The sequence below is a fragment of the Nyctibius grandis genome, chromosome 6 (genome assembly GCF_013368605.1).
Source record: "Nyctibius grandis isolate bNycGra1 chromosome 6, bNycGra1.pri, whole genome shotgun sequence".
Taxonomy (NCBI): domain Eukaryota; kingdom Metazoa; phylum Chordata; class Aves; order Nyctibiiformes; family Nyctibiidae; genus Nyctibius; species Nyctibius grandis.
In genome coordinates, this window is record NC_090663.1 from 70,136,279 (window position 1) to 70,149,456 (window position 13,178).

A 13,178-nucleotide genomic window follows, 5' to 3' on the forward strand; every position below is an offset into this window, starting at 1 on the left:
CTTCAGTTCTTGGCTGTGTTGTGATGTGTGTTATCAAAAAGCCTCTACACCTGGAAAGCGTGCCTATGCAAAGCCTATGTATTGATTACTGTTTCTGATCCTGATGTACTCTTGGTAGTCCTCCATGTATCTGCAGCACTTTGTTTCTGCTAAAGATCCTCACTCTGCTGGTTTAGCACTTAGCAGAATAAATGTCCAAAAGAGCTAATCTGATAACTCTGTATTATCTTGGTATCTGTGGATGTTCTGTTGATGGAGGTTGTTATTTACTAGGAAAGAGGGACTTTAGAATCATAGAATCATTTAGGTTGGAAAAGACCATTAAGATTGTCGAGTCCAGCTGCAAACCTAACACTACCAAGTCCACCACTAAACCATGTCCATAAGTGCCACGTCTACATGTCTTTTAAATACCTCCAGGGATGGTGACTCAGCCACTTCTCTGGGCAGCCTGTTCCAATGTTTGACAACCCTTTTGGTGAAGGATTTTCTCCTAATATCCAATTTAAACCTCCCCGGTGCAACTTGAGGCCATTTCCTCTTGTCCTGTCACTTGTAACTTGGGAAAAGAGACCGACCCCCACCTCGCTACAACCTCCTTTCAGGTAGTTGTAGAGAGCGATAAGGTCTCCCCTCAGCCTCCTTTTCTTCAGGCTTAACAACCTCAGCTCCCTCAGCTTGGTCTCCTCACGGTCACCTTGTCATAAAGATCAGGTTAGTCAAGCAGGACCTGCCTTTCACAAATCTCTGCTGACTGGGCCTGATCGCCTGGTTGTCCTGTATGTGCCACGTGATGGCATTGAAGATGATCTGTTCCATAACCTTCCCCGGCACCGAGGTCAGACTGACAGGCCTGGACCCTCCTTCTGGCCCTTCTTGTAGACACTTGCATATGTTAATACTACTATAGTACACTTAATACTACTATACTACTACGGTAGCTGTTTTTTACAACTACTGTCTGAAGGTGGCATGATTTTGGGGTTCTTATTGTAATTCTAAAAATATGCAAATTCAATTTCTGTTTAGAAACATTATGGAGAACCTTTTCTGCTGTGGTGCTTTTAATGTGTGGGATCAGGCTGGGGATTTTTAAGGAACAATTGGTTCCTTCAGTTATTCCACATACCTGAACAGCAGCAACAAAAACCCAACCCATGTTTTTCATACAGAGCTGGTGTCCTGGAACAAAAAATTGTTTCCATTTCTTTTAGTAGCAAAAGGAAATTAAAAACTGGGACTTCTATGGGCAATGAATTTTATTGCAACTTTAGTCAGGACATAATTGCTGTTAGATATATTGAATAAGAATGGCCTAGATATGGTGATTATCTAGATTGTAGCTTTTCCATTTTATGTGCTGTGTTTCATATTCACAGAGATTTAAGTGTGCTGTATTACAGCATCTCTGTTTTGTTTTGTCTTTCTCTTATACTTAGAAGTAATTCAAAGGGAATAAACGATGACTATATTGTTCTTGAGAAACTGGCTGCATCCTAGTTAAATAAAACCAGAGATGGGCCATTCTGGGGGTGCTGCTCTAAAGCAGTGAGACCTTTCCCCATATAGGGTTAGGATATTTGTGTAAAGCTTGAGATGACTCACTCGCTTGGATTTTCCACATGATACAACATTACATGAAATTCAAAAGTTTACTTTTACGCAGAACCAACCTAAGATCTCAGTAAACTAATACAGTTAATGGTGCATGTCTGTGCTTATGCGTCATAATTTAAAGCTGCTCTTTAAAAGCTCTGGATCAAAAACTGTAGGAAATAGTTTCTGATTTTGTTTAGATTTACTGAAATTTTACTACATTTGACCTAAAGCCCTGCAATTCAAATACAGCCAGTCTCATGAGGAAAAAAATTGATTAAAACATACAAAGTTTGAAAGAAGAAATTCTAACTTGTATCTGTAAATAGTTTATTTTTAGTTGAGACTTCTTATTAAATAAGAAGCATATTATTATAAAGAGTATGTAAAATATTTCACAACTTTCTATAAATTATGGGAAATACAACTACTTTCTTGTAAATTAGTTGAGATACCAGAAAGCACAGTCTTGAAACCAGACAGATTTGTGTATTTAGTAAAATCTGAAATTACATACAACTTTGTACTTGGGACTGCATCATATAGTCAACAAATTAAAGACATGTAGATGTGCGCTTTGGAAATTATGCTGTATTGCATGGGAATAGACAAAAAGGTTTTCAAAATGTGGTGCTTGCTATTTGCTAAAGGGATGAGGTTAGAGATACGATCATTTCCTATTTTCTTCAAGTTATTCTAATTTTTTTGTTCCCACTGTTGCTTTGTTCACTGTGTATTGTGAGCTCTGAGCTGCAAAATGCTGTAGCATGACTGAGTGTAGTTGTGTGTTTAGAGCGTGGCGTATTCAGCAATGGATACAGCCAGTAACGGATGACTTTGCAGACTGCTCACGCATTTTGCTTTTTGTCTTGTTTATCCTGTGAGCTAGGGATCCTTTTTCAAGCAAGCCCTGGGAGCTGCAAAACCAAAATCTGACCATTCTGAATAATAGAGCTGATGTCTTTTCAAGCAAAGTGTTCAAACTTCGAGCGTTTGGCATTTAAACACTCTAAACTTCAGTATTTCATATTAATTGGCAAATATTATTTTGAGGAGAAGGGAATAGTTGCTGGTACTTCTTGGTGAACTTGTGCTTCTCTGAAACCTGCATCTTACACGATTCTCACTCTGGGCTTTCTGTTTCCAAATATGACAAAGGCACTTAAAATTCAAATGCTTTTTGAAACAAAATCAAGAACAGAAGCAATAGCTGAGGAAAAACCTCTTGGTGAATGGTTGCACAGCAGCTTGCTGCTTCAGTCCCTGCCCTGGTATTTCTTTTACAATGCTAATTTAGTTTAAAAACAAAACAGAAATCCCGCTGACAGAAAAGCTCAGCTAGATACCTATTTGTATGCATCAGACACTGAAAGCGATTGCAGTAGGAGTGTTTCATTTTCTTGCTTTATTTTAATCTTTAAAAAAAATCAGTTTTACTTAACCAGCATTTTGGATAGGTTACTGGCTTTGTGCATTTCTGTTGGTTTCCGATTGCTGTTTGAATGTAGCTTGAGAGGAATAATGAGTAAATGCAAAATATCATTTCCCATGTTAAAAGTGTTAAAAACAAAGATAATTGATAAATAAGTTTATTTATATAAAAGTGAATAAATATTTCAGTAAATTTATTTGCTCAATCTGTAATAATTAGACCAGTGACTACTGGGGGAAGAGAGAGATGAAAATCAGGCTTAAATGAGACTTTTAAAATAAAAATTTCCTGCTTGCTGCATAAATTTATTGGTTTAGCCCGAGATGATGAAAAATCATTTCTGTGAATAGGAATTCGAACCCCTTTTTTGGTGAGCGTACAGGCAGTGGTATAACGAGTTACTGCTTCCTAGCTAACATTTTTTTATTTGAAGTAGATTAGGAAAGCAAGAGACCTCTCATAAAGGCCAAAGCGGTGTGCCCTGTTGGAAATCACATTCAGGATCTTGCTTCTCATCCCCTCGGTGTACACCCGGGTGCTGGAGTGTCTCGTCTATCACCAGGGCCCTCCAAGACGTAACACGAAGTGTCTAGGATCTGCTGCAGGATGCCTGGTCACTTGTATCGTGTATTTTGGCAACCTCTTTCATATACACTTAGTGTGATCTCTATGCATAGAGCAAGAAAAATGGCATTGGATGTTACTTGCAGAAGCTACCATTGTTGCCGTAGGCTTCTCACCACCTACCTAAATTGTAGAACCTCTATTTTTGAGAGCGGTTAATGAGGTCTTAGAAGACCTGCTTCCTTAAATTAAAAGACTGAACTTCACACTATTTTTTTTATTAAAAAAAAAAAAAATAAAATGCAGGAGGAAAGAAAGGGAAAATTCGGAGTAAGAAGTAGGTAAAAATTTCTGGTATCTTACATATATAATTAATTTATATATTTTAAAAGTAAAATGTAAAAAATATAAGATATAATTATTTATTTAATTTAGGAAAAATTACCCTGCAATCTGTTAGTTTTAGTCATTACTTCCTCCTAGCTTCTCTTTCTCAAGTGTTCAGTTTAGATGGGGGGGGAAACTATGTCTGCAGCTAAAAAACGAGAGATCTTTGCTTACTAAAGTCCAAACTGAGATTTACTGACCTACGTAAATATTCATAATGACTAGCTATAAGCCTGAGCAATACTTGATGAAAACACCATCTACCTTACTGTATTTTGAGAATTATTGTAATTCATTTTATAAGTCCAAGAATGGGGTAATTGTCTGTAAGGGTAAATTTTGATGGGAATCTCAGTGAACTTAGTGTTATGCTTATTTACAGCAGGGGAGGATCCTGTTCTGGGATTTCAAATTTAGAGCTGCAGGGATTGGCTCCATTGGGATACATGAACAACTACTCAGGTCAAAGGAGCTAAAGAGACTGGGGATTTTTAAAGAGACTTTTTTTAATAATTCATTTTTTAAAATGTAGGCATGGTAGCAGTTGTGCTGTCACTGTTGAGTGCTTGAAAAAACTGACATTTAATCAATATCTATCAAAGTGGTACATGAATTTCAACTACTTTTATGAAACAAAAAATGTGCCAGTCCTCTTTGACAAATGTATAATTTGAGTTTACAGTTTCTATAGCTGTTTCTTTCCCTTTGTAGCAGGTAGCATAGTTCTGTTTTACAATTTATTTTCTATTTTTGCCTTCTTCCAGCAACTGATGGTTCTACAAAGAAAGAAGGATTAAGTGAAAGTGCAGTAGATAGATAGCAAACCAAACGTAATACTTTTGAGCCTTCATTAAGTGTTTTAGTGTTAACCAACATGTCTTTATGTTAAACTGTGATACCCTGAGCAGCACAAACATACCACCTATGCACCCATAGCTTTAACATCTGTGAAATTAAATTGAAGTATGGAGTAATGATATAACTTTCCTAAGGTCATCCATGGAGTTAAGAACTTGCCCAGCTATCCCATGTTTTTATCTGATTATGTTGGCCACAGGATCATCTTTTCCACCTGTTGTCACTATTTTTAAATAGGTGTTTCGGCATAGTCTATCAGCTGCCTCTGTTCTGTGAATCAAAATACTTGCCTAAGAATGTTTAGATGTTGATCAGTCATGAACTTAGGGACATGAATTCAGGGTGTGTATGTCTTTTTACTCTCTTCTTCCATGAGACAAAGGGATAGTTTAGAACTGGCAGCTGTTGACCAGGCAAATTATCATCCTTTTATATGCACGATGTTTTGTGGAACACAACTTGTTAGATATCTCTGCTAATCAATGACAATTTCCTCTTCCTAAAATAAATACCTAGGCCTTGCACAGCTGAATATCCATCCTCTCAGAAAGAAACAGAACTCAACCCAGCGTTCATCACTTGGTTGCTGCTCCCTCTTTACTAATCTCCAATGCAGTAGCCTGTCACTGACTTCTCTGTTGGGGGCTCCCTTTCCTTGCTGCAGGTGGCTGGTGAGCCCACTCCAGCTGAAATTACGCATCCTCTCGTTAGCTTAGTCTAAGACTTGTTACAGAATTTACCAGCTGCACACACAGCCAGCTAATGGACTCTCGCTAGTTGCTGTTCTCAGTGAGGTTAGAGTGTTATCTTCATATTTTTGCACTGTAGCAAAATATAAATGTACATAATTTTATACAAAGGCCATTCCCATACTCTCCAAATATCTTGAACTTACTCCAGTGAACCTGTAACAAAGTTAATTCACAATGACTGGTTGTAGCCCAACCTTTTTATCATAGTTTAAGGCATGTAATGTGTTTTCATATCTTTACAACACTTTTTTTGCCAAGATACTGTATATCTTTCAGCTGTACCACGGCCTTAAGTTAGTAGTTGGCACTTGTTGATCTTTAATTGCCTCTTCAACAGGTAAAACACTCACATTCAGTCATGTATTACCTATGTCTTCCATAGGAGTCAATGAACTTTAAAAGGTTATGGGAATCCCTCAGATGAATTTTATGAAATCTTTTTGGTAGGTACTTAACTGTTCACTCTCTACAGAGAGAATAATATGATATTTTCATTGGCAAAATAACAGTTCTCAAAGAAATTATTGACTTTTTTTTTAATGAAGAAAGTTTATTGCAGGTCTTTCTTTTACAGTTCTAGTAGAAAGTATAGCTAAGAAAGAAAAGGAACTATGACCAATTCGTAAGAATGAGCAAAGGAAAAGAGTAAGCTGAATACGTACTATATTGAACTAAGCATTATGGTAAAGAGAAAACCTCATCTATCTTGTGACTGCAGAGTAAGGATAGCTGTTCCCCAATCCTTGTTTCCAGTGCCTGCACCAGGTGAATAGGGGGATAGCACTGACAAACCTCTGACAGCTATGGATGGCAGCCAGTTGTAGTAGCTCCTCTATCAGCTCACCCTAGAACTAGGAACTGCTCCATTCATCCTAGCTTAGATAACATGCAGCAGGCTTTCCGTTCACAGGTCCAAAGTAGTTTTATTTTATCTAATAGGTAGTCTGACCCTGGAGAAGGGTGTGGATGGAACACTTGTGGTTAGCATAGAAAATGGCTAGGACAAAAAGTCTTCCTTGATTCCAGTCTTCGTTACAAATAAATGTCCAGTGCTCTTGTTTACATGCCAAGTCACTTAAATTCATATTATCTAAACACTACCCTGCAGCCTGCAAGTCAGATAACAAACTTGATGCAAACCCAGCCATCCTTCCCTGTATCTCCAATGTTTGTCTCATGGCATTTTACAGTTAGTCCACTAAAAAATTTTTTGTGAAAATTTGCCTCTTCAAGTTTAGTAGAAACTTGGCTAAAAATAGAGGCATCGGAATAGAAGGTGAATATGTTTTCTTCACTTGTCTTCCTCTCCCGCTTTTCTGAGGATCTTCATGAGAAGAACAGAACGGGGCCTGCTTGTAGAGGTGAGGCCAGGTAAATGTTCATCATCTCATCGCTCATATAAAAATATGGTTAGCTGCACCATAAGTTAGTCTATTTAGACCCCAAGGCTGTGTGAAATGCAGTTAAACTAACACAGATGATAATTTAAAGATCATCTGACGTTGCCAGAATCTTTCCCCTACTGCTGTTCTCAAGACAAGGGCAAAGAGCACTCAAAACGCACGTTCACTCACCCACTATTAGATCAGTCTCCCATGACAGAGCCTGCCTTGGGCTCGCCACGAGAGGGTGCACGCAAACTGAAAAGAGTCATGTGAAATGAAGAGAAATTGTGGGCGAGAGCGGGGGGAGCTTCAGTTGGATGTGGTTTCATCAGTCCTACGCACCAGGCTGATCCCCAGCAAACTCAGGAGATACTGAGGCAGGGAGTGTGGGGGATCTGAGTGGCTCAGAAGCAGCAGGGAAGAGGGTCTTGGACCCAGCCACATGAGGACCATCAGCTGCAGCAGTAATTGCAGAATTTTTCTCCATTCCGGCTCCACCAGAGTCCTGACAGCGCTTGCTGCAGAAAATCTGACTCTCTTTATCTAGAGCTGTGTTCTAAAAACAAACAAAAAAACCCAAGGCAAAATATGAAGAAATCAGTTAAATCAAAGCCCTGTCTTAAGGGTTAAAGCAATCTACAAGACATTAAGTGCATGCATTAGAGCCAGAAAAAAAGGAGAAATAACATTAGAAATCTTATATATAATTAATTGTAGCATTTTGTGGTGCTGACTTTGAAAAAAGTGAGGAGAACTTATCTTACAGACATATGTTTGCCAGGGTGGTATGAGTTTAAAATTTTGTCTTGCAAGTCTGATGTGGAAAAAAAAATTACATGAGTGGTTATAATATGGCAGGAACTCTTCATATAGTTATTAGCAAAATTTATGTACCTGTGTTTTTGCTGACACAAGACGTGATGCTTAGTGAAAACTTAGTAATACATTTTCTGTAACAAACCACATGGTACAGAAGTGTGTCTGTTCGTGAAGATGACAGATGAAACCCTAACGATTTTATCTATATTAAAGAGGCTACTTTTCTGCTTGTTGTTGAGAGTAGGCAAATGACCTCTCATGAAGCTGACACAGTGGCACAAATGCATCATTTCTGGATACTGTACTTAAAGATTAGTTTACTAGAGAAGAGAGTAGCTGGTTAGAATGAAAAATGAGAACTCTGTAGTACAGTAGGTGGATTATCTGGAGTACGTGATGTGTCTGCTGAAGCCGACAACTTTCATACCCTCTGAAGGATACTGCAATGTCTGAAGTGACCTAGAGGGAAATCTAGTAGTTGCTGTGTCAAAAATACATGTCAAAATTGCTTTCTAAGACATGGAGGGACAGTGTAATTGGTCTTGTTTCACAGTTTGAAGGCTGATACTGATCATTATAAATCCATATACTTGTTGGTTTAACTATTTACTTTGTGGAAGATCTTCTAGTACCAGCGGTAATACAGATTTAAGTTAATACAGATTAATTAAGTTCTTTGTAGTTTATTCAGTTATGTTGAATGGTACAAGGTACACTTACTCTGGTCACGTACAGCTTGGGCTTTCTACAATAATCCACCTTTGTGGCACCCCCTGCATATGTATGTGTAAGCATTATATGACACTGTTATGTGGAATTAATATTTTGAGCTGGGATGTGCTAATTGTAAAGTACGATCAGGTGCTCTGCCTTTTCTTTAGCAATTTTTTTGATTGATTGCTTAGGAGGACTTACTTTACTAATGTGAAAATTTCTATGTATTCTTAGTGGAGTTTGTGTAATACACTTCACTAAAAGATATAGTTTTAAATACTGAAATAATTTTCTCATACAATTTAAATTTAGCATGTATTTTTTTTTGGATGTGGTTTATTGCATCAAAGTCATCAAGGACAGTAGAAATAAGGGACTTACCCTCTTTTTTTCCAAACTGAGCTTGGTAGTGAAAGCTTATTTCATTATGGGGTACCTGAATTCAAATTTCTCTTTTACCTGACTTGGCAAAGAGAGCTGGACTAGTAGCTCAGATTTCTCAAATAATAGAGGACTTCTAGAATTTGGATGTATACAGATGGTGGGTTGTTCTGGAAACAGTCTCACTCAGACCCTCCCATGGAAACTGTTCTATTTTGTACAAGGATGTGGCTGTGTGCTGGGGCAGGGGAGGTAGCAAGCAGCCTCCTGATACCTTTCCTCCCCCCCAAGGCCTTCCTGCCAGGCTTTTTCAGAATAAAGTACTGAGTATAAAAGTTCCCAAAAGAAAAGGTTAAGTATTTTGAATTTAGGGTGTTTTGGTGTTTGTGTTTTTTTTTTTTTTTTAAATCGAGTTACAACATTAGTCTTCCATGCATATACAGGTACAAGGAGAGAATTCAATAGTACACAATTGAATTCTCTGCTACTAACAATCAACTTATTTGCAAATGGAGCATGCAAGGAGATGACTAGCTGACCTGTATTTAGGCTTTTGAGATAAGCTATGATGTGCAGTAGTTTTATCATTACCAAAGTAGCTGCTATGCTGGCAGGATTGCAGTTCCTCTTTTGCTTGCTGGAAATAGTTGTGAATAAACAGGTTTCTGCTATTTCAGTGGTAGGATAAGTTATTTACAAGGGAAAGGAAACGCTTTCAGTTCATGCTGATGGTGATTTTCTCCTGTGCTGTTCTCACAGCAGCCTCTGATCGTTGTCACACCTTGCACACAGCAATACATACCTATGTAATGCAATTTAGTAATTTTTTTAAGATTGAAGAGGACCCTTAATTTTACTGTTGCTAAGTAAGAATGTTTTTTATTAATTTAGGACTGATTATGTTTTGACTAGCTCTGCAATACCATAAAGGCTGAAGTGACAATTAAAATTTTTATTTTGAATGGAAACAGCACTTAATTTCAGTAGTTTTGTTTTTTTTTTGGTTCTGTCTTCATAGGATTCCCATCTTTTTCTAATTGCTTTTGGATATTGTAAGATACACACATGCACAAAATTACTCCCAGGGGAACAGACCAAGATACATCTGAGGAAGTAAAAATAGCCAGTTATATCAGTGTTTGCTTAGAATATTTCAAATATGCATCACTTAATAAAGGAAACTTTTTTGTAAGTGTGATTTTCCTTTACTGTTTTTGTGTGGCTGTAAAGCTCTTTCCACTTCAGACTGGCTGAGTTATTTCTCCTTTTTTCTTGTTAGAAACGGAGAACATGTATTTTTTTGTGCAGCAGAACAAAGCATCGCAGTTAGTACGTACCATTGCCTTGGACCTACTCAGAGGAAAGCAATGCAGGCATTGGGAAAGGAGGAAAAAGGAAGGAAGCAAGGGACAGAAACTAGACTTACTTTAAGCAGAACTAACACAATTGCAACAAATTTAGATTTACAGAACATTTTGAAATTGACAAAAAAAAAAAATCAGTAATGAATTAACAGCAACACGCTTTTAGAGGCAGAAAGAGTCTCCTGTGCAAGAACACTGAAGCACGTATGTGCAGTTTTACTTATCTGCCACATGATGGTATTATCTGCATTGGCCAGATGACAATATTTGAATGAAGTGATGCTAAAAGGGATGCCATTAAATACACAGGTGGGCTGATATAGCAATGCACTGCAATACATGAGAATTACAATACTGTGCTTGTCTGAATCGGAATGTTTTTAAGCAATGAGTGCTAGTACAAGTGAAGAACTTCTTAACATGAAGATAACTAAATTTCAATGCTCTAGATAAACCAGGGCAAGAATAACAAATTGGAGGCTTAACCCTCATTAGATGACAGTGTTTTGAACAAGTTACTTTTCTCTTCAGCAATAACTGGGAGCTGCATTCAGAAATAAATAATTATGCATTTACATCCTTCCATACCTGTTAGAAGGAAGTAAGGCAGGGAAAGGGAAAATGAAAAGTTTTAACGAGGTGTACTTCCCTGGCTGAAGGAATGTCAGTAGCTAACAGAATCAGAAAAAACCCACACCAATAAGAAGCCAGAAGCTGCGCTGTGTCAGAGGTCTGAGACAGGCTTAAGTGGCATGCAAGTTGGAGAGGGGCTGAGAGTTAGAATTAAAATTGCTCTTATTACATATAGTGCATTTTATACCAGTTTTCAGCTTCAGGCTTATCCATAGTCTCAACAGTATAAAGAATGAAGCTCTGAAGTCCCTCTCAAACTGTCAAGTCAAACTGTCAAATGAAATGTAGACAACAGCATGAACCTGAAATCCATTTTCTGACTTCTCTCATTTTTATTTTTATGTTACTATTTTTCCTACATTTAAATCTTTGGCCTATTTAATTCACATAAATGTATTTGCAAAGGCATATATGTATGCAGAAACATTATTTAAATTTACCTACTTTCAGATGATTAAAACAATTCTTTCTTAACAGAAGTGAGCTGGACTTTGAGAATAATTAATACTATTGGGGAGGGGTGGGGGTGGAAATCACTGTGTTACTACCATAGATGTTTTTATTTTTCTTTTAGTAACTGAAGATAATTTTTGTGCACAGTGTCCATCCTTGCATTAGACAAGATAGGAGCACAATAACAACAGAATGGAAGTTCAGTCTCTATAGCAGTTGCATATTCTCTGCAAAAGTGACTGGTCAATTACAAGTGCAGTTCTGAGTACTGATAACAGTGAACTCCATTTCTTCTACCATGATGCACACATCTGCCTTCTGGAATTACTGTTTATGTAAGTTCAGCTACAGGCCATCAGGGTTCCTTTGGATGCTTTGAAGTTCCCCATTAGGGAACACAAAAACAGCAGGGGTTAGACTGGGACAAAATTAATGTGGTGAACATACAATACTACGAAGAAAGTTTCTGAAATGGAGTGTGGTTTCCTGGCAAGCGTACTGTTGAACAACCGTATGCTCAGGATCAAGCAGTACTTGGTCAGGTGGAGGGGAAGAGCCTATTTAACTAAGTGGTCAGTATGATAAAAAATTACAGTTTTTGTAATGAAAGATTTCAAATTGCTAATAAGCTTCCTTTCAACATATAACTACTTAGTGTTTACATGTTTCCGTTTGAAAGCTTGTTTTTATAGCTTAGCTAGCACACTGTGATAGACTCGGTTGCTCTCAAGCGATGATGAGACAATCCACACTATACATAAATAGAGACTAGAATTAGAAACTATTCTAGCTTTGCTTTTGCTATTCTTGCACCACGCATGCTCATAGAGCACTGTTAGGAAAATATGCAAAGTATGATATCAATGTATAAAAATGTTCATTTCTCTTACCACGATGACAGAAACCCCAGCAGATGTGTTATTTTGCTTGGGTAGGGTGTTATTAAAGTGCTGCTTCAGTTTACCTGTTACTTCAGCTTGCATATTATTCTCCTGGGAAGCATCATCCTGTATAAATAAACACAGTATTCAAATTAGGAAAACACAGAAGTACGTTTGAATGTAACTGAGTAAAAGAGAAAGTTTTCTATTATACTCAGGTACTTCCTGCCTTTTAATGCGAAGTAAGTGTTCAGACAGGCAGCCCAAAAGTGAATGCACTCTGCTACGTGAGATATAGTTCATATGGGTTAAGACACATTAACAGAGGAAAGGAACGTAGCAGAACTTCTATTTCTTAAAATGTCATGTGATACTGTATACTTTCAGTCCATTGATTTGTCCCACAATTATAAGCAGCAAGTTTGATTCAAGCATGTTAAAAAGTGTATTTGTCATTTGGCTTTCTTTTAAATCAGCATTTTAAAGGGTCCACCATGTCCTAAGTGTGGAAACATTATACAGTACCATAAATACATTTGAGAGGAGCTGTTATGCATAGACACGCTTGTTATAGTTGTCCTCTCTTGCTTGAGGGAACTCCATAAATCATATTCAGTCCCTCTTTTAAAATGTGTGTGGAAATAAACATTGACTATGTACATGCAAACCTAGTATTTATTAATAACGAACTGACTTTAAATCAATAAGCTATGCACTTTGTGTTCCCCATTGATGCTCCCAAAAGGACGAAGGACCCAGCAGCTATTAGCTTAGTGCCTATGTTAAATTAGGTATTTTATTTGCTGATTTTATTTCTCTTACAAAGCTTGAAGTGCTTCAAGAAACAGGAGATTGTACTTCAAGTAGCACTGCAGCAAGTAAGATGCCAACATGCACAACAGTGCTTCCACATACACCCTTTTGAGATGACTGTTTTCTAGGTTGAATGTGAAATAACA

General features: G+C 37.5%; 1 protein-coding gene across 4 annotated transcripts in view; it reads right to left on the reverse strand.

Moving 5' to 3' along the window:
• Nucleotides 1-6,118: 6,118 nt before the first annotated feature.
• The window catches only part of DCLK2 (doublecortin like kinase 2), an 87,564-nt gene continuing 80,504 nt past the window's right edge, over nt 6,119-13,178 (reverse strand). For 2 of the 4 annotated variants that reach the window (XR_011048362.1, XR_011048361.1), the window contains 3 exons: nt 12,229-12,345; nt 11,073-11,155; nt 7,445-7,530 (listed from right to left, as the gene is read on the reverse strand). Coding sequence is in view for 2 of the 4 variants with exons in the window: in XM_068402801.1 (XP_068258902.1) it covers nt 7,309-7,530; nt 12,229-12,345 (339 nt within the window). In the remaining 2 variants the exon portion in view is untranslated. Of the gene's footprint in view, nt 7,531-11,072; nt 11,156-12,228; nt 12,346-13,178 lie in introns of all 4 variants that reach the window. The other 2 variants (XM_068402801.1, XM_068402800.1) reach the window with 1 other exon arrangement.